We start from the raw sequence: 20,250 nt of genomic DNA, 5'->3' as shown, positions 1-20,250 counted from the left end.
ACTGCCTTTGCTGTTCGAGTTAGAGCATATCTGGACATCGGAGTGCATCTAAGAAAAATGAACAAGGATGTTGCCAGGATTGGAGTGTTTGAGCTATAGGGAAGAGGCTGAATAGGCTGGGGCTGTTTTCCCTGGAGCGTTGGAGGCTGAGGGGTGGTTTATAAAATAATGAGAGGCATGGGCAGGATAAACAGACAAGGTCTTTCCCCTGGGATAGAGGCATCCAGAACCAGAGTGCATAGGCTCAGGGTGAGAGGGGAAAGATTTAAAAGGGACCAAAGGGGCAATTCTATCATGTAGAGAGTGGTGCATGCCGCCACTTAGTCCATTGGCCCATCTGATCAAGATCTTGTTGAATTCTGGAGGTAAATTTTCTTCACTGTCCACTACGCCTCCAATTTTGGTGTCATCTGCAAACTTACTAACTATGCCTCCTATGTTCACATCCAAATCATTTACATACATGACAAAAAGTAGTGGATCCAGCACCAATCCTTGTGGCACACCACTGGTCACAGGCCTCCACTCTGAAATGTTGTATGTGAAACTGGTTTCACTTCTGCCTGGAAGATTCTTCCTATTTTCATTACCAGGAATTAAATTAATTTGGCTCCCAGTTGTAAAAACTGCTCTTTGCAAACAGACGAAACAGTATTTTGCCAATTTGTTCTTTTTTTTCCCCCCCCAAAAAGCATAACTTCTACCAGAACAAAGTTTCATAGCATGCTGCCACCTTATTGAAATGATTGAGCATAAAAAAAACACGTGAAAAACTGAACTGCTGCTAATATTCTGACCTATGAAAATTGGATAGAGATAACAAAAATGGAAACTTTTAGAAGTTTCCATTTGTTGAACAGCTAATTTTACTGAACCAAGATGTGATTTGCCAGGAAGAGAGTACTTGGAAACGGGGTTTTTCAGGCGAGTGATGTGTAACAAGTGTTGTGCCACAGGATTGGTTTACAGTTAGATGTGATTTCTGTAAGGTCAATACGGTCTTTAACATTTCTAGGTAAGCACCGTGATCTATCCCTTGGAATCTGTCTTACTCATTGACATGCAACTATTCTGAAGTGTCCAAAATATCCCCCAAAATATTTAGAATGCGTCTATATTGATCTTTGAACCTCATGTGTCAATTTGCTTAAGCCAATTCTGCATTCGTGGGCTTATTTCAATTTCTATCAAAATGAACTCCTTTCTCAAACTAAAAATGCAGAATTGAATCATATTATGGCTACTGCTCCCTAGGGACACCTTCACTGTGAGCGTAGTTGATCATATCCATTGCACTCATTTTCCAATCTTTTCGGTTTAAAAAAAACAGGGAACAGTAGACTGTGCAATTGCAGGACAGGTAGCCTCACCTCAGGGTAGGATATTTGTCATTTCTTAACATTGGGCTGTGCATCTCAAATTTAATATTGCTATAAAAATAAAACTAGAAAAGTATTCCTGAGATGGATCATCTGCATTGGCTTTACTTTATAAGTGTATTTAAAAGATGCTTAGCATGCCAACAAATACTTCACGCACCATGATGGACAAAACCACTTATTTTCACAGTACTACAGCCACAAATAAGCAGCAACAGGAAAGTATTGAACATTGAGTACCATGTTCCTAACTTTATTGCTGTCCCATTGAAACAGCATTTAAGCATACCCACACACCCATTTTGAGCTAGAACTTTCCAAGTGAAAATTCCATGAATGCCAAAAATTAAACCAAAATAGAAGTACCATAAAGCCACAGCAGAAACACAGACTAATACTTAGGGCATCATGCTGACAGAAGACGATCAAAAAGCACAAAACCTCAATGAGCAGAAAATTTGAAAATATGTACTTTTGCTCGGAATGGAAACTGACCAGGTACTGGTCATCCCAATACAACATTCGCATTTTCTTTGGAGGAATAGGTAGTTTCAGGTTTGTTTGAGTCTTAAATCTTGCTTTGCTTCAACGTTGCTCCATTTTAATGGTGATGCTAGGCCATGGCCATCTACTGAACCTTCTTTTTGAGGGACACAAAAACAGTCCAAACGCTTATGGGAAGTGCATCATGTGCTATTCCCAAGAAGGAAATGCAAATCCATAGGCAAATAGGAAATCATGTACAACAGTATTAGTCTGAATCAATTTGAAAATTGAAAGCTGACAGCACACAAAGAAAACTATCTGCATTATTGAAGTTCCTCCTCCCAGAGATCATTTCATGAATATTTTTTGCAACCTCAACTTTCCTAGACTGCAGTGCTCAGAACTGGATGCAATAATCCAGTTGAGGTCAAACCAAATGTTGCACAGGCTTATCATTAAGTTATGTTGCTTATCTATTTGTTTTCCTATTTATACGCCCAGGATTCTGTAAGCTTTATTTTAAAAAAATAACTCTTCCCAAACCTTACCTTCGATTATGGTATACATAACTCCAGATTGCCTGTTGCTGCATCAATTTTCACCTCACATTTCTCTGCATTAAATTTTATCTGCTACTTGTTCTCACATTTCAACTAGCTTTTTTCATTTTGGAGTTTAACACTATCCATTCAATTAGCCACGGTGCATAAACTAAACTTTACTTAGAAGCCTGTGATGTGGCACTAACTAAAAGCCCATATACATCACAAACAGATTAGCCCATCAACCCTTTTGTGTTAAGTTCTGCGATTTGTTGTAGTGATTTAAACATCAACAACAAATCTGTGCAGACTTTCCTCAATTGTACAGCATGGAAACAGATCCTTCGGTCCAACTCACCCAGATATCCTAAATTAATCTAGTCCCATTTGCCAGCATTTAGTCCATATTCCTCAAAATCCTTGCTATTCATGTACCATTCAGATGCCTTTTAAAATGTTGTAATTGTACCAGTCTCTACATGAAGAAGTTGCTCCTCTGGTCTTGTTTAAATTTATCCCCTCTCACCTTAAACTATGCCCTCTAGTTTTGGACTCCCTAACCTTGGGAAAAGATCTTGGATACTCACCTATCCACGCACTTTATGATTTTATAAGCCTCTATAAAGTCACCCTTCAATCTCTGACACTCCAAGGAAAACAACCTATTCAGCCTCTCCCTATAGCTCAAACCTTCCAACCCTGGCAACATCCTTGTAAATCTTTTCTGAACCCTTCCAAATTTCACAACATCTTTCCTATAGCAGGGAAACCAGAATTGAACATTATCCAATGTCCAGTTCATCCATAACATGACCTCCCAACTCCTGTAAATCATTGCACTGATGGATATAGGCAAGCATATCAAATGCCTTCTTCACTACCCTGTCTACCTACAACTCCACTTTCAATTAACTATCAACCTGTACCCCAAGGTGTCTTTGTTTGGCAACACTCCCAGTTAAGTGTACAAGTCCTAATTCGCCAAAACAAATGCAGCGCCTCACATTTATCTGAATTAAACTCCCATTTTCTAGAACCTTCTGCTTTAAGGCTCGATCTCAATTTTGTTATCCATATGACACCTTTCTCCTTCATCTCTTTGGTCATCCAAACAACCCAGGATTTGTTTTCCCTTCTTTTTCCTATTGCACCTGAACTTTGTCCCTTTTAAAGGCAGCCGATTATTCCATTACAATTTTGACTGCCAACCTTTGACTCTAAATGACTTGGTACAGAATTGCTCTCATCCCACTGAGGGTTTGCCCTTCTCCAAACAATTTTATTCTGTATTGTTCCTTATCCTTCTATCATATAGGCTGAAGTTAGCTGCTTCAGTCCCTTTCTCCAACTCCCCATCTGAAACTTGAATCACTCATTGAAATGCTGCAGAAAATTCCCTCAGCACACACTGGAAACTCTTGCCAGTGTCTGCCCTTTACATTATTACTTTCGCAGTCTATGTATATGACTAAAGTTTCCATAGTAGTGACTTGATAACTGTGCATATCTCTGCAATTTCCTTGCAAATTTGTTCCTTCATATCTATTGCCCTAGTTGGTGTACATCATACACACAGTAATGTAATGGTGCCTAGTGTTTCTTCCGTTCCAATCAAATAGATTCTAGTCCTAGAGGCATCTCGAGAATTGCAACATTTTCCACTTTAATACTGGCAAACTTTTTCCCTCCTCCTTTCCTCAGTCCTTAACTTTGGTTTCCATTAGCCACCTGATGTAATCCTCACACTCTGAAGTGGCACAACTATGGCACATACCTTTTTCATCAAGTCTTTAGCTACTTGGGAGTCACAGAATGTTGCAAAGCAGACAACTTGATACATAGCAACAGGTGCTGAAGCTTTCCTTCAGAGGAACCACCAAGATTAAAAACTTATCCTCCTTCACACTCCCAAAAGGCATTTTAATTTCTGTTCCCTACAACTCCACCCTCACCCTTGACCTCAAACTCCTTGTTAACGCAACAGGTGATGCCACGAGTGGTTTCTACAGCATGTAACACACTTCAGAGATGCACATGATTTCCTTTAAGTGTTTCTAATAATTTTCTTTGCACATCTTCACCTTCACGAATTCTTTCCTCAGGCTGGGTCATGTCATTTGTCACTTGTTCTTGGCCATAGTTTGGTTGCTGCTTGGCTACTTCTTTTTGGAGGTCCAAGGAGACCCTCCTGCTGGTTGACACTGCAATCCAAGAGTTCTCCCTCCTCTTGGATAGCAGCATGTCAATCATGGCTGGCCTGCTAGCATTTCCACCTCTCTCACTCCGTGGTGAGTGGGGAGGGGGATGACTGCTCGAGTTTGACCAAGCTCAGCAGCTCTCCAGTCTCTCCCCACTGGCCACGGTCAACCGCAGGACCACAGCACCTCCAGCTGCCAGGCTTAGCACTGGCAAGGGTCCAGACTGGTTGGGAAGTGTAATGTCATCATTTCCATGGGCTGTGGGGTGGGGGGTTCTCAGCAGATTGTGGGTCCCCTGGTACAAATTCCTATCAGCACCATGGCACAAGGATAGGCTGGCACAGGAAGCAGCCTCAAGTCATGACACTATTTCAGGCCACAATAAAATAAACTTAATTCACTGTTAAATGGGATGACATTAAATATGAACGCCTTGCGCAAGCTAATCATAAAGCCTGAATTCAAGTACTCACGACTGCAAAATCCTTGGGTCAACCAAGACACACTGCAGTAGTATAAGATACACAACCAGGTCACACTGGACAGTACTCCAGGTTACTAGCAGCATAACCACATTCAAGCACTGTGTCAGAACTTAAACATCACAACTATAATACATTATTATACATGTCACTCATGCAAGTATACCTGGTTGCATTGATACAACAGGTAAAGACTGTTGTATCACACCACTAAACTAAGCTCCACTGAGCATATTATTCAATCTAGGAAATTATTTTACAAAATCTGACAGTCTGGTACCTTTGTGCCACAAGTTATATTGAGATCAGAAGCTCTAATGCGATGGAAGCAAATAAAGTGTTATATTCACTGGAGTAGAAGATTAAAGCAATTTGATAAAACTATTTAGTCTTGTAATTCACCAAGGCTCATCAGTCAATACCTTCCAAACCCACAATTGCTACTATCTAGAAAGACAAACATAGCAGATCTGTGGGGACACCACCAGCTATACATTTTTTTTCCAAGCCCCTCATCATCCCAACTTGGAAATAGATTGCCTTTCCTTCAGTACCAGTGGGTAAAAACCCTGGAACTCCCTCCCCCAAGGCAAATATTTGTACACCGACAGCAATTGTGTCTCAGGAAAGTCATTCATTACCATCTTCTCAAGGATATGAGAATGAATGGTGACCCAGCCAAAAAATAAGATAAAATCGCATACCTCATGAATGATTGAAACAAAAAGATTTTGGCAAGATAAAACTCAACACCACAGTAGTTTCCTAATCCTTCAATAGGGTACCCAATATCTCACTGACCAGATTATTTTACACCTAGCAGACAGACATTCTCTGCCTTCCTGAGGACAGCTTGTAGTACTGGCCCTAGCTAGTTCTATCTCCTTATGCTACTGGGTCTACACAGCTAACAAGTCATCAGACTGGCCCACAGCTGAGTGCAGGAATGCCTGTATTTGGGTGGCCAAGTCTCACGTTCAAATCCACAAAGCCAATCCCAGCACAGTATTACTGTGGGCCACCCGACTTCAAGTCAGTGAAGTAACTATCACTTTTTGCTTTGTCTTTTGCATGGGGAAAGAAGGGTGAAGAATAAGCCAGCCTTCCATGAAGCTTGCCTCCCACTGTTAATATGGTATAGGAGGAGGCCACCCTGGTCAAATCCAAGCTGGGTATCTGCTTAACTCCAGTAAATGCCATTCACACACACAAACCCCAAAGTCCTGCATGTTTATTTCCTTCAAGTGCCCATCCAATTGTTTTTTGAAGTCACTGATCATCTCTGCTTCCATCACACTCACAGCAAGTTCAGACTATTTCCCTGTGTCAAAACATCCACGTTCACCCTTACATCCCTTGCTCAAAACTTTCCAACTATTGCCTAGCACTAATACCATCAGCAAACTGAAACACAGTTTCTTTATTTCCGTTACATTAACCTAGGACACCAGGAGAATTTTGGTTTACTCCATCTGATCAGGCAAATAAGTCCTAGGTTAACATCTTACCTGAAAGACAACATCTGATAGGACAACATTTTCCTCAGTAAGTGTTTCAATAGAAGCATTATAGTAAATATATTCAGATAAAAATGGAGCCAGAGAAAGGCCAATCATAAATAAACACTGAAAACTTCCTTCCGAGAATGAGGAAAATGCAACATCTAAAGGAGCTCCCACAGCACTCAGTCAAAAGCTTTAATGGGTACAACTACACAAAGGTAATAGGCAACAGCTATTACTTGCAGGCTACCAACGATTAAGAATGGGAGCAGGGCTATTAAGTCATTGTAGTTATATTATAAATCTATTGCAATTCACAAACCTACAAGTTCATACTTAGCTCAGAAGCACTATACAAGAATTAAGATACATAATTCAATTTATGCTAAAACACAGAGCAAAGATCTTGGTTAAAAGTCAACTTCACCTCTCGCATCACAGACCAATACCAACTGGATGGCTGTTTCCAGCATTGCATTTTTATTTTAGATTCCCAGTGCCCAGCTAATTTTGACTTTGTTCTTGGTTAAACATCTCTTAATAATGAAAAATAAAATTTAAACCAGTTAGAAAGATAGAGTGAGACAACATGTACAATGAGGTTGTCCAGTGATTTAGGCCAGAATACAGCACAGCAGGGATGTTCCTTCAATGCCCAGTCAATCATGTTTTGGTCTCAACTGTGATCTCTGCAGGGTGGAGGTAAAAACAAACCGGAAGCCATTGCACAGACTCAGCTCAAAAACAGTTCATGAAGTTTTGGGAGCAAATCAAAGTTCCCTTTTGGTCACAGGAAGTGGAGTCCAGTGAAACCAGAAAGGGTAAGGAAAGAAAAACAGAAGTGCTGGATTTGGATTCGGAGATGCCGGTGTTGGACTGGAGTGTACAAAGTTAAAAATCACACACAACACCCAGTGCTGGCTGTGCAGGAGGTCAGAGAAAATAAACAGATTCAAGGAATAAACTGGACTAATCTCAGACTTGCTGTGTATTTCCAGTATTCAAGTTTTCTGCAAAGATTTTATTTCTCTTTACATTTAAATACAGTACAATAAAACAAAAATGTGGCTTATGGTCCAGATGCCAAATACCATTAGCAATAACTAAAACTGACAAAGAATTGGTAAGGAAAAGCACAGTTATACAGTTTAAGATCCTTGCTTTATGAAATAGTGCAAGGCAAATCGGATTGTCAAGTCAATAAAGTGGCATCAACACAGGCTATGGATTCAGCCTTTAGTTTTTACAGGAGGGCAAGAAAAGAAATATATTCAGGAAAATAAAAATAGTACATGATTGGGTATGTTTATAAAGTGCTAACCTTTGATTTGGTTAAAAGTGGTTTCTACTTTGCTTGATACTATAGTTGCAAAACCAATCCAAAGTCAAGGCCAAACTTGACTGCAAAGAAGCACAGGCACACTCCCAGGAGGGAGAACAGAGATTACACTGACATTTGACACCACACGATGAGCAAGACCAGTTTGCTATTGAAGTGTCAAGGGAGGCCTCTTGGAAAAATTTAAAATCCAATTCCAATAAAGTTAAATGTTCACAAAAAATGTGAACACTGTTGCTCATGCTTTTTAAACATTTTAACACTCACCTGATGGGGGAAGGAGTGGCACATATGTACTATGCGCAAGCAAAATTACTTTCTGGGCCAAAGAATCACAGATCTAATCGGGGAGTATAATATGGGAAATTCTGGCTGGAATTGACACTGCAGCTCCTGGTCTGTGATGTGCAAATACAGGAAAAATCATTTTAAAGCTATTAACAAAATTAAAATCAAACAAAGTAAATACCACTTTGCACCAAAACAAAAGTTAGAACTTTATAAACATCTCTTCCATCTCCTGAATATAATAATCAAAATACAATCACTCTTATTGCCTTTCTGTAATAACTAAAGGCTGAATGTACAACCTGCGTTGATCTTTCTTCCATGTTTCATCAGAGATGTTTATGAAATATTGCATGGCACAAGTGCCTTTGACCACAATACAGAGCTTTTCCTCATCAATCCTGTCAGCATTAGTATGTTAATACATGAATTTAAGGAAAAAAAACAGATACATGAAAATTAATTCTGAACTATCAAGAAATACTGAAAACACCCAGCAAGTCTGGCAACATCTGAGGAGAGAAAACAGAGTAAAATGTCTCAGGTCAAGGATCTTTCTTGAAACTGAGCTGAAATCAAAACAACATTGCCTCCGAATTATCAAGTTATCTTTATTGTGGGAAATAGACTTCAACTTCCAGCTTGCATTCAAGTTTGTGTTTACCAGTACTACTGAGTTACATTACACTTCTGGGACCAATGCAAAGGCAATGTCTGTAATAAAGCCATATGTGCCAACACAAACCATTCCACTTCACAATTATTTGTTACAAAGTGCTTTCAGAGTCTCAACAGAAGATATTCTACAAACATGCTTTTTTTTAAAAAAAAGTCTTAGTTTAGAAGTACATGCCAAACTGGACAGTGTAAACACCTAGAAATACAAGACAAACTATAAAGACGCCACAAGATGGTAAAAGGTCCTTCAGCCCATCATGTCCATGCTGATCATTAAATACCTACCATTCCAATGCAATTTTCCAGCTCTTGGTCGATAGCCTTGTATACTAAAGCATTTCAAATGCTCATCTAAATACATTTCAAATGCAGAATATGACACGTCATTGTGTATTGACTCTAGATCTCCCACTAATAGCCTTGCACCTTATTGGAAAAATTAAGGAGGCACAATTACTTGCCAAAGCTTGGTAAAAACTACTCATACGGACACAGCAACAGGGAGCAGGACTGTACCGGTGCTATAATTTTAACATATTTGTATTATACTGAAGTCAGCGTTAACCAATGCCAAACCAATCCCAGGAACAGCTTTAATACTCATCTCTATAAACTGTTAGCTATGCAAACCTTTTTAAAAAAATCATTTTATACTGGGATATAGTGTCTACGTTGCACCGTTTAAAAGGAAGAAATGTAAAAGACTCTGCTCCAGCAGATTAAACATTTAGCCTTTAAATGGATTTAGCTTATTTCAAAAAAATAAAAACGTGACCCCTGGTTTTTCACTCCTTGACTGCTCTTAGCCAGTAGCGCTGGCAGTACCTACTTCAGGATGCCCTTGGCTCAAAATTTTAAAGAAAACATGAGGACTGTTCTCAGCACATCATTGTTCAATGGACTCAAATTTAATCATGTGATCATGACCATAGGTGCCATGCCAACATGATAAAATGAGTTTAGTTCCAAACTTTTGTGATCAATTAAATGAATCTTGGGGCTTGCACATGGAAAATATCTAGTCAGACTTTGTCCCTACTGCCAACATCCTTTCTAAACACTTCAGTCCTATCCAAAGGGCTGAAAACTTGAAAAACAATTTCCCCAATCCAATATTATTGTTGCCCTGATCCATGGACTAGAGGATAAATTTAAAGACAAACTGCTTTAATGTTAATAACCTGCAGCACAGTATATACTTTAACAGCAATAAGACAACCATCTGGTAATTACAAAAAACCTGAAAGGTGAAATTAATGCCATCTTTAAACCCAGCTCAATAATTAGTCAAACGGAGTCTTTAAGAAGGTACAGTACATTGTTGTGGCAGGGTTTATAAGACAGGTCATAAGTTTGGTTCACATTTGTTTGGTTCACAAATTACTCTCCAATACAGCAGTCTGTTCTGCATTTGTGGCACAGGAAGAACATGGGCTGAGAAACGGAGAACAATTCGTTGGCCTATTTTGTCTGGGCCCACCTGTGAGTTAGCTGAGCATTTTGAATCTGTTTGCCTCTTCCAACACCCTCCCAATTAGTCAATTCCAGAGGTTATAGTCATCCCTCACTGTCTGTGTCATCTTTGTACCTTACTTGTAATGGACTCCTAGAATGGTCTGGATTCCTAGAAAGTTGCGACCAGGTGGCAAATTCACCATACAGAAGGTGTTTGGGTATATAGCCATCAAGCATCCAATGGACACGGCAAAGCCACGCCAGTTGAATTAGCATGCACCTTGTCCTGCCAAAAAAATGAAGATGCATCTGGGACAGTCAAGGAGGAAACTGCTCAACCTTTTCTCCTGCCTAGCACATGCTGTCCAGGTCTCAGCACTATCAGAGGAATGCACTGAGGACATAGGCTCTCAATCAGTTATTGTTGCTGATGTTCTACGCTCTCTTACTCAGCTTGAGCATAACAGCTTGAAATGTATGCATTGCACCCTGTATCATGTGGCAGAGGGCTGCTGGTTGTGCAACCTTGAGTATGGAGACACCTGCAGCAATACACTGTCAATGCTGATATATGCCAGCATTCTGGGGCATGACAACTGTCTTTCTGATACAAAACCAAAAATTGCTGGAGAAACTCAGGAGGTCCAGCATCATCTATGGAGAGAAAGCACAGTGATATTTCTGGTCTAGTGATCCTTCTGATGAGGAAGATTCACTGGGACTGGACCAGAAACATGAACTTGGTTTTACTGTCACAGGTACTGTCAGGCTTGCCGAGTCTCTCCTGCAACTTTTACTTGTGTTTCAGATTTCCAGCATCTGCAATTCTTTGTTTTTAATCTGTCTTTCTGGTGTTGAGTATGTTATTTTCCTAGTGCGTAATTACTTCTGTCCATGCCTGTTACCAACTTACTACTACCCCTTAAGCATTAGCAGTTTGTACTGTTACAGCATTGAGGGAGGTACAAGGAAACAGGAGATGGGCTTATGACCAAAGAGATTTGGAAGGATGTTCATAACTTGGTCAAAGAAGTTTGTTTTTATGAAGGCCCTGATAGTGTATTGGTGCAGAGGTCAGCCATTTGAAGACAGAATGCCAGAGATTGGAGTCTGGGCACCTGGATACACAACTTGTAACAGTGAGGCACAGCATTCAAGGTAAGAGAGGATGCCTGAATTTTAAACATTATTGCAGGGATGGTGACGGTGCTGAACACCGAGATCCACACTTGGTACAAGTAAGGTTGGGGGTTAAGGCAGCTGTTGATAACTTGCTCCTTTTCTGTACTCTGGGTGTCTTTTGCATGGAGGGCAATTCTACAGCACTCAACATTTTGGATGAGGAATACAAAGCCCAGACAGGACAGACTGGTTGAGCTGGATGTGGTCAAGTCAGGCAATATGCATTTCGGTACACTGCTGAATTTTAAAATGTTTTTAAATGTGTTAAAACAGGTGGCAAATAATTCTAATACTCAAAGCTAATTTGTCAGAATGTTTTCATCTTCTCACATACAATGTTTTAGCACTATAAGAGAAGAAATTTGTTTAGAGAAGGACATAATATGCTTAACAATAGAGCAGTGAAAAATAACACAAAGAAATTTTCACTGTGAATGGTTGACAAAATTAAACTCTTTCTTCAGGTTCCCTAGTCATGAACCATTGCCTGGTTTAATCTGCTTTCAGACCTCTACAGTCTCACTCATTCATTAGTATGACAAATTCATCAGTGCCGCAATTCCTTACACAATTCGAGGAAACACCATGGACTGTGCTCTGTCTGTGACATGAACTAGAGCAAGTATGTGTAGAGCTGTTTAAGTCCCTGTACTTCGCCAGCTACGGATGAGGTGGACACAATGGTCTGACTTCATTTATTGTTGTGGAAACACCTAACATGGAAGAGTGATCTGTAATGTGAACAGGACTCAAATCCTTGTCAAAGAAGATTTCAATCCAATCCATTACAAATATCACATCTCAGTTACCACTCAGTGACCAGGCTTCACTGGCTTGTCAGTCCTTATTGAGGTCAATAGCTTTCATCTTGGAGGGAATAAAAAGAAGTGAGCATACAAGCCTACTTCACAACACAAAATAAGCTGAATAATTTAAGTCAATATTGTATTTTACGGCTGTTAGTGCTAGGAAAACAAAATAGATAAAATTATGAATTATTAAATCGTTAAATTCTTTATATCTATCATTTGCACCCAAATTATTTTGAGTTTCTCTCCAAATATCCCAGAGAGCCTTGTTCATTGTTGGCATTTCTGATGTGTGTTTACTGACATGCATTTATAGATAAAGTGCAAGAATTTAAAATCCCAGATGATTTTCCCCTCACCGTAGAGACAAGAACAATTTTGGCCATACTGCAGACCTGGCTAAAAGCAGCTCATTCAACAAAGTTAAATATGTTCGAGTTAGCCACTGAAGCATCAGGAAAACTTGCATGCATACAAGTTAATGCTTGCAACGCAAACACCCATTGTTCTAATGATTTCTGTTTTTTGAATATCATGTTAAAAACTGGAATACTGCTTAACTGTGCCTGAAAGCAACGATTAAAAATCACTTCAAAGCAGCAATTAAAATGAGTCTCTTGAATGAAAAGCGACAGTTGAGCCCAAATATGAAGGGGTCTGGGCAGCACGGTGGGTTACCAGACTGTTCTTTCCTTTCCAGAACTCCAGTTGGAATCCAGCCCAGGCTGACAGGGAAGTCTCCTTTCTGTGCCAACACTAAGGGTCCTACAAAAAAATGAACCAGGATTGTCTCAACCCAGTTCTTCGAGAAAAGGAAAATTGCATACCTCTGCAGTTTTGATGCCAAACCAGGCTAAAACAATCCATCCTCTAACATTAACATTCTTGCTTCATGAGCATTTAAAAAAAAAATCAGTCAACAAGTAAAATCACACTGTTGTAAAAAGGTTTGTTTTTAAAAATAGGCTTGGCTGATAAAGAGAGACCATGTTTTTGTCAACACATGCCAAAACCAAAGACAGCAAAGCATGAAAAGCCTTGGAATAAAACAACAGAGACTGGACTGACGATAAACAGTGACAAGATTAATCTAAGTGTAGAAGATAAAAAAGAAAAACAAAACAAAACTGAGGCAGTCAAGGGGCAGACAACTGCAACAGATAGAATGGGTGTTATGCAATACATTGGAATTCAGCAGGAGCCCAAAGTCATATTCTATTGGACTAAAGACTACATTTTTTTTACTCATCAGGCCTACAAAATTAAACTTGACCGTAATTTACAAAGATTTGAGGACTGGCACAAGCTGATTTTCAAGTATTAGAAGTCCACAAGTGCAGACACTGCAGAGTTGATTTAGAGAATTGTTCAAATACAAGTCAACACTAATAAAGACTGGGCTACTTCCTTTATCAAAACAAACATCTTGAAAGAGATTTACCCAGTACGCCACTCAATTTCTGACCTGCTTCAGGAAACGCACAAAACGTACACAATGTAGGAAGTCATTATGTTTTGAAACATGAAGCACAGATTAAATCTAATTTCAGATTAAACCAGATTCCAATGCATTCAAAATTTCTAAACACAAATCTGAATGAAGGTATGAGCACAGTATTTCAATTTGATACTGTTGGATTAAAACTATGAATGAAGTATAGATCCAGTCACTTTCAGCCTGCAATGTTATATGCCAAACCAGATTAACAATTCAACAGAATTGTTGGTTTATCGTGACGGAGTCATTCACTCAGCATCCAGCCCAAAAAAAAACACTTTTAGAACTTTTTAAACCAGATTCATATTTGGTTAATGAATGTCAGCCTTAGACATTTCCTTTCTGGCTTTGGGAGGCGGCTCAAACAGCAAAGTTTCAGACGCTTACACTGAAGCCTGACTTATTCCTCCCTCCCCGGCCCGTCCCTGACTTGAACAGGTTCGGGAACAACCCGAATAAAACAGGAAACCTCCCCCGTCCAGAGCAGCAGCAGCAGCAGCTGGGTGTCACTTACCTGGAGTGAGTGGCCATGATGCCGTTTGGTGAGGCAGCTTCCAGCGGCTTGCCATCAGTTTTAAAGCAGGTTTCTCCCCCCCTCTCTCCCCTAACGCTGCACACACATGCCCCCGGCTCCGCTCCTGAGAACGACGGCAGGAAAACTGCGATGTCTCTCCGTCTGCTGGCAGCCAGCCTGGGACATTCTCCAGCTGGGAGCGCGCCTGCAGTTTTGCTGGGTTCAGATCCCCAGCTCAGCTTTGGCTCAGTTTGCAGCTGATAACCATCCGGGCGCTCGGCAAACAGCAGAGAGAGAGCGAGAGCAACAACCATTCATTCACAGACCGAGGGGGAAAGTGCAACCCGCTCCAGGAAATACAACAGGCACCCTCCAGGTTTCCGCCGTCACAAATTGGCACCAGTCAATTAATTCAGCTTTCACATGAAACCCCAGGAGGGGTGCAATCCGCTGTGCACAAGGGAGAGTGGGGAATGGTGCAGTCCACTCGCCTTCCTTATTTGGAAATGTTATTGGGGCCAGACAAGCACTTAGCAGCGGCTCTGAGTCCAGGAACATATTGTCCTATCACAATGCACGGAGGTGGAAGCCACTGAACTGCCTGCCCTGCAGAGGGGCGGGGGCTGCGGGCTGCGGGCTGGGGCCAAAGACACTCACGGAAGCTGCGAGCCAGCGCGGCGCTGTAACTATCAAACTGCGGAGTGGAGCATCCTGACACACAGGGAGGGGGAAGGTGGAGACTGGCAGTGTTCAAACTGCAGCAGCACAGGGAAGGGGAAGGTGGAGACTGGCAGTGTTCAAACTGCAGCAGCACAGGGAGGGGGAAGGTGGAGACTGGCAGTGTTCAAACTGCAGCAGCACAGGGAGGATGGTGGAGACTGACAGTGTTCAAACTGCAGCAGCACAGGGAGGGGGAAGGTGGAGACTGGCAGTGTTCAAACTGCAGCAGCACAGGGAGGGAAGGTGGAGACTGGCAGTGTTCAAACTGCAGCAGCACAGGGAGGATGGTGGAGACTGACAGTGTTCAAACTGCAGCAGCACAGGGAGGGGGAAGGTGGAGACTGGCAGTGTTCAAACTGCAGCAGCACAGGGAAGGGGAAGGTGGAGACTGGCAGTGTTCAAACTGCAGCAGCACAGGGAGGATGGTGGAGACTGACAGTGTTCAAACTGCAGCAGCACAGGGAGGGGGAAGGTGGAGACTGGCAGTGTTCAAACTGCAGCAGCACAGGGAGGATGGTGGAGACTGGCAGTGTTCAAACTGCAGCAGCACAGGGAGGGGGAAGGTGGAGACTGGCAGTGTTCAAACTGCAGCAGCACAGGGAGGGGGAAGGTGGAGACTGGCAGTGTTCAAACTGCAGCAGCACAGGGAGGGGGAAGGTGGAGGCTGGCAGTGTTCAAACTGTAGCAGCACAGGGAGGGAAGGTGGAGACTGGCAGTGTTCAAACTGCAGCAGCACAGGGAGGATGGTGGAGCCTGACAGTGTTCAAACTGCAGCAGCACAGGGAGGATGGTGGAGACTGACAGTGTTCAAACTGCAGCAGCACAGGGAGGGGGAAGGTGGAGACTGGCAGTGTTCAAACTGCAGCAGCACAGGGAGGGAAGGTGGAGGCTGGCAGTGTTCAAACTGCAGCAGCACAGGGAGGGGGAAGGTGGAGGCTGGCAGTGTTCAAACTGCAGCAGCACAGGGAGGGGGAAGGTGGAGACTGGCAGTGTTCAAACTGCAGCAGCACAGGGAGGGAAGGTGGAGACTGGCAGTGTTCAAACTGCAGCAGCACAGGGAGGGAAGGTGGAGGCTGGCAGTGTTCAAACTGCAGCAGCACAGGGAGGGAAGGTGGAGGCTGGCAGTGTTCAAACTGCAGCAGCACAGGGAGGGGGAAGGTGGAGACTGGCAGTGTTCAAACTGCAGCAGCACAGGGAGGGAAGGTGGAGGCTGGCAGTGTTCAAACTGCAGCAGCACAGGGAGGGAAGGTGGAGGCTGGCAGTGTTCAAACTGCAGCAGCACAGGGAGGGAAGGTGGAGGCTGGCAGTGTTCAAACTGCAGCAGCACAGGGAGGGGGAAGGTGGAGACTGGCAGTGTTCAAACTGCAGCAGCACAGGGAGGGGGAAGGTGGAGGCTGGCAGTGTTCAAACTGCAGCAGCACAGGGAGGGGGAAGGTGGAGACTGACAGTGTTCAAACTGCAGCAGCACAGGGAGGGGGAAGGTGGAGACTGGCAGTGTTCAAACTGCAGCAGCACAGGGAGGGGGAAGGTGGAGACTGGCAGTGTTCAAACTGCAGCAGCACAGGGAGGGAAGGTGGAGACTGGCAGTGTTCAAACTGTAGCAGCACAGGGAGGGGGAAGGTGGAGGCTGGCAGTGTTCAAACTGCAGCAGCACAGGGAGGATGGTGGAGACTGACAGTGTTCAAACTGCAGCAGCACAGGGAGGGAAGGTGGAGACTGGCAGTGTTCAAACTGCAGCAGCACAGGGAGGGGGAAGGTGGAGACTGGCAGTGTTCAAACTGCAGCAGCACAGGGAGGGGGAAGGTGGAGACTGGCAGTGTTCAAACTGCAGCAGCACAGGGAGGGAAGGTGGAGACAGGCAGTGTTCAAACTGCAGCAGCACAGGGAGGGGGAAGGTGGAGACTGGCAGTGTTCAAACTGCAGCAGCACAGGGAGGGAAGGTGGAGACTGGCAGTGTTCAAACTGTAGCAGCACAGGGAGGGGGAAGGTGGAGGCTGGCAGTGTTCAAACTGCAGCAGCACAGGGAGGATGGTGGAGACTGACAGTGTTCAAACTGCAGCAGCACAGGGAGGGAAGGTGGAGACTGGCAGTGTTCAAACTGCAGCAGCACAGGGAGGGAAGGTGGAGACTGGCAGTGTTCAAACTGCAGCAGCACAGGGAGGGGGAAGGTGGAGACTGGCAGTGTTCAAACTGCAGCAGCACAGGGAGGGGGAAGGTGGAGACTGGCAGTGTTCAAACTGCAGCAGCACAGGGAGGGAAGGTGGAGACTGGCAGTGTTCAAACTGCAGCAGCACAGGGAGGGGGAAGGTGGAGACTGGCAGTGTTCAAACTGCAGCAGCACAGGGAGGGAAGGTGGAGGCTGTCAGTGTTCAAACTGCAGCAGCACAGGGAGGGGGAAGGTGGAGACTGGCAGTGTTCAAACTGCAGCAGCACAGGGAGGGGGAAGGTGGAGACTGGCAGTGTTCAAACTGCAGCAGCACAGGGAGGGGGAAGGTGGAGGCTGACAGTGTTCAAACTGCAGCAGCACAGGGAGGGGGAAGGTGGAGGCTGACAGTGTTCAAACTGCAGCAGCACAGGGAGGGAAGGTGGAGACTGGCAGTGTTCAAACTGCAGCAGCACAGGGAGGGGGAAGGTGGAGGCAGGCAGTGTTCAAACTGCAGCAGCACAGGGAGGGAAGGTGGAGGCTGGCAGTGTTCAAACTGCAGCAGCACGGGGAGGATGGTGGAGACTGGCAGTGTTCAAACTGCAGCAGCACAGGGAAGGGGAAGGTGGAGACTGGCAGTGTTCAAACTGCAGCAGCACAGGGAAGGGGGAAGGTGGAGGCTGGCAGTGTTCAAACTGCAGCAGCACAGGGAGGATGGTGGAGACTGACAGTGTTCAAACTGCAGCAGCACAGGGAGGGGGAAGGTGGAGACTGGCAGTGTTCAAACTGCAGCAGCACAGGGAGGGGGAAGGTGGAGACTGGCAGTGTTCAAACTGCAGCAGCACAGGGAGGATGGTGGAGACTGGCAGTGTTCAAACTGCAGCAGCACAGGGAGGGGGAAGGTGGAGACTGGCAGTGTTCAAACTGCAGCAGCACAGGGAGGGGGAAGGTGGAGGCTGGCAGTGTTCAAACTGTAGCAGCACAGGGAGGGAAGGTGGAGACTGGCAGTGTTCAAACTGCAGCAGCACAGGGAGGATGGTGGAGACTGACAGTGTTCAAACTGCAGCAGCACAGGGAGGGGGAAGGTGGAGACTGGCAGTGTTCAAACTGCAGCAGCACAGGGAGGGAAGGTGGAGGCTGGCAGTGTTCAAACTGCAGCAGCACAGGGAGGGGGAAGGTGGAGGCTGGCAGTGTTCAAACTGCAGCAGCACAGGGAGGGGGAAGGTGGAGACTGGCAGTGTTCAAACTGCAGCAGCACAGGGAGGGAAGGTGGAGACTGGCAGTGTTCAAACTGCAGCAGCACAGGGAGGGGGAAGGTGGAGACTGGCAGTGTTCAAACTGCAGCAGCACAGGGAGGGGGAAGGTGGAGACTGGCAGTGTTCAAACTGCAGCAGCACAGGGAGGGGGAAGGTGGAGACTGGCAGTGTTCAAACTGCAGCAGCACAGGGAGGGAAGGTGGAGACTGGCAGTGTTCAAACTGTAGCAGCACAGGGAGGGGGAAGGTGGAGGCTGGCAGTGTTCAAACTGCAGCAGCACAGGGAGGGAAGGTGGAGACTGGCAGTGTTCAAACTGCAGCAGCACAGGGAGGGGGAAGGTGGAGACTGGCAGTGTTCAAACTGCAGCAGCACAGGGAGGGGGAAGGTGGAGACTGGCAGTGTTCAAACTGCAGCAGCACAGGGAGGGAAGGTGGAGACAGGCAGTGTTCAAACTGCAGCAGCACAGGGAGGGGGAAGGTGGAGACTGGCAGTGTTCAAACTGCAGCAGCACAGGGAGGGAAGGTGGAGACTGGCAGTGTTCAAACTGTAGCAGCACAGGGAGGGGGAAGGTGGAGGCTGGCAGTGTTCAAACTGCAGCAGCACAGGGAGGATGGTGGAGACTGACAGTGTTCAAACTGCAGCAGCACAGGGAGGGAAGGTGGAGACTGGCAGTGTTCAAACTGCAGCAGCACAGGGAGGGAAGGTGGAGACTGGCAGTGTTCAAACTGCAGCAGCACAGGGAGGGGGAAGGTGGAGACTGGCAGTGTTCAAACTGCAGCAGCACAGGGAGGGGGAAGGTGGAGACTGGCAGTGTTCAAACTGCAGCAGCACAGGGAGGGAAGGTGGAGACTGGCAGTGTTCAAACTGCAGCAGCACAGGGAGGGGGAAGGTGGAGACTGGCAGTGTTCAAACTGCAGCAGCACAGGGAGGGGGAAGGTGGAGGCTTACAGTGTTCAAACTGCAGCAGCACAGGGAGGGGGAAGGTGGAGGCTGACAGTGTTCAAACTGCAGCAGCACAGGGAGGGAAGGTGGAGACTGGCAGTGTTCAAACTGCAGCAGCACAGGGAGGGGGAAGGTGGAGGCTGGCAGTGTTCAAACTGCAGCAGCACAGGGAGGGGGAAGGTGGAGACTGGCAGTGTTCAAACTGCAGCAGCACAGGGAGGGGGAAGGTGGAGGCAGGCAGTGTTCAAACTGCAGCAGCACAGGGAGGGGGAAGGTGGAGACTGGCAGTGTTCAAACTGCAGCAGCACAGGGAGGGGGAAGGTGGAGACTGGCAGTGTTCAAACTGCAGCAGCACAGGGAGGGGGAAGGTGGAGGCTGGCAGTGTTCAAACTGCAGCAGCACAGGGAGGGAAGGTGGAGGCTGGCAGTGTTCAAACTGCAGCAGCACGGGGAGGATGGTGGAGACTGGCAGTGTTCAAACTGCAGCAGCACAAGGAGGGGGAAGGAGAAGGTGGAGGCTGGCAGTGTTCAAACTGCAGCAGCACAGGGAGGGAAGGTGGAGGCTGTCAGTGTTCAAACTGCAGCAGCACAGGGAGGGGGAAGGTGGAGACTGGCAGTGTTCAAACTGCAGCAGCACAGGGAGGGGGAAGGTGGAGACTGGCAGTGTTCAAACTGCAGCAGCACAGGGAGGGGGAAGGTGGAGACTGGCAGTGTTCAAACTGCAGCAGCACAGGGAGGGAAGGTGGAGACTGGCAGTGTTCAAACTGCAGCAGCACAGGGAGGGGGAAGGTGGAGGCTGGCAGTGTTCAAACTGCAGCAGCACGGGGAGGATGGTGGA

At 45.2% G+C, this 20,250-nt stretch overlaps 1 protein-coding gene across 2 annotated transcripts in view; it reads right to left on the bottom strand.

Moving 5' to 3' along the window:
• LOC122552813 (AF4/FMR2 family member 1-like) overlaps positions 1 to 14,898 on the bottom strand; it is a 167,164-nt gene extending 152,266 nt beyond the window's left edge. Inside the window, exon 1 of one of the 2 annotated variants that reach the window (XM_043695804.2) lies at positions 14,353 to 14,898. In XM_043695804.2, the coding sequence (XP_043551739.2) occupies positions 14,353 to 14,666 (314 nt within the window). In that variant the 5' untranslated portion in view covers positions 14,667 to 14,898. The remainder of the gene's footprint in view (positions 1 to 14,352) is intronic. The other variant, XM_087985951.1, reaches the window with a different exon arrangement.
• Positions 14,899 to 20,250: the final 5,352 nt, after the last annotated feature.

This window comes from Chiloscyllium plagiosum, unplaced genomic scaffold, assembly GCF_037043375.1.
Source record: "Chiloscyllium plagiosum isolate Xiang-an unplaced genomic scaffold, Cpla_swu_hap1 HiC_scaffold_1, whole genome shotgun sequence".
NCBI lineage: Eukaryota > Metazoa > Chordata > Chondrichthyes > Orectolobiformes > Hemiscylliidae > Chiloscyllium > Chiloscyllium plagiosum.
Note: the sequence above shows the minus strand (reverse complement) of the source record. Positions and strands in the feature narration are given on the sequence as shown.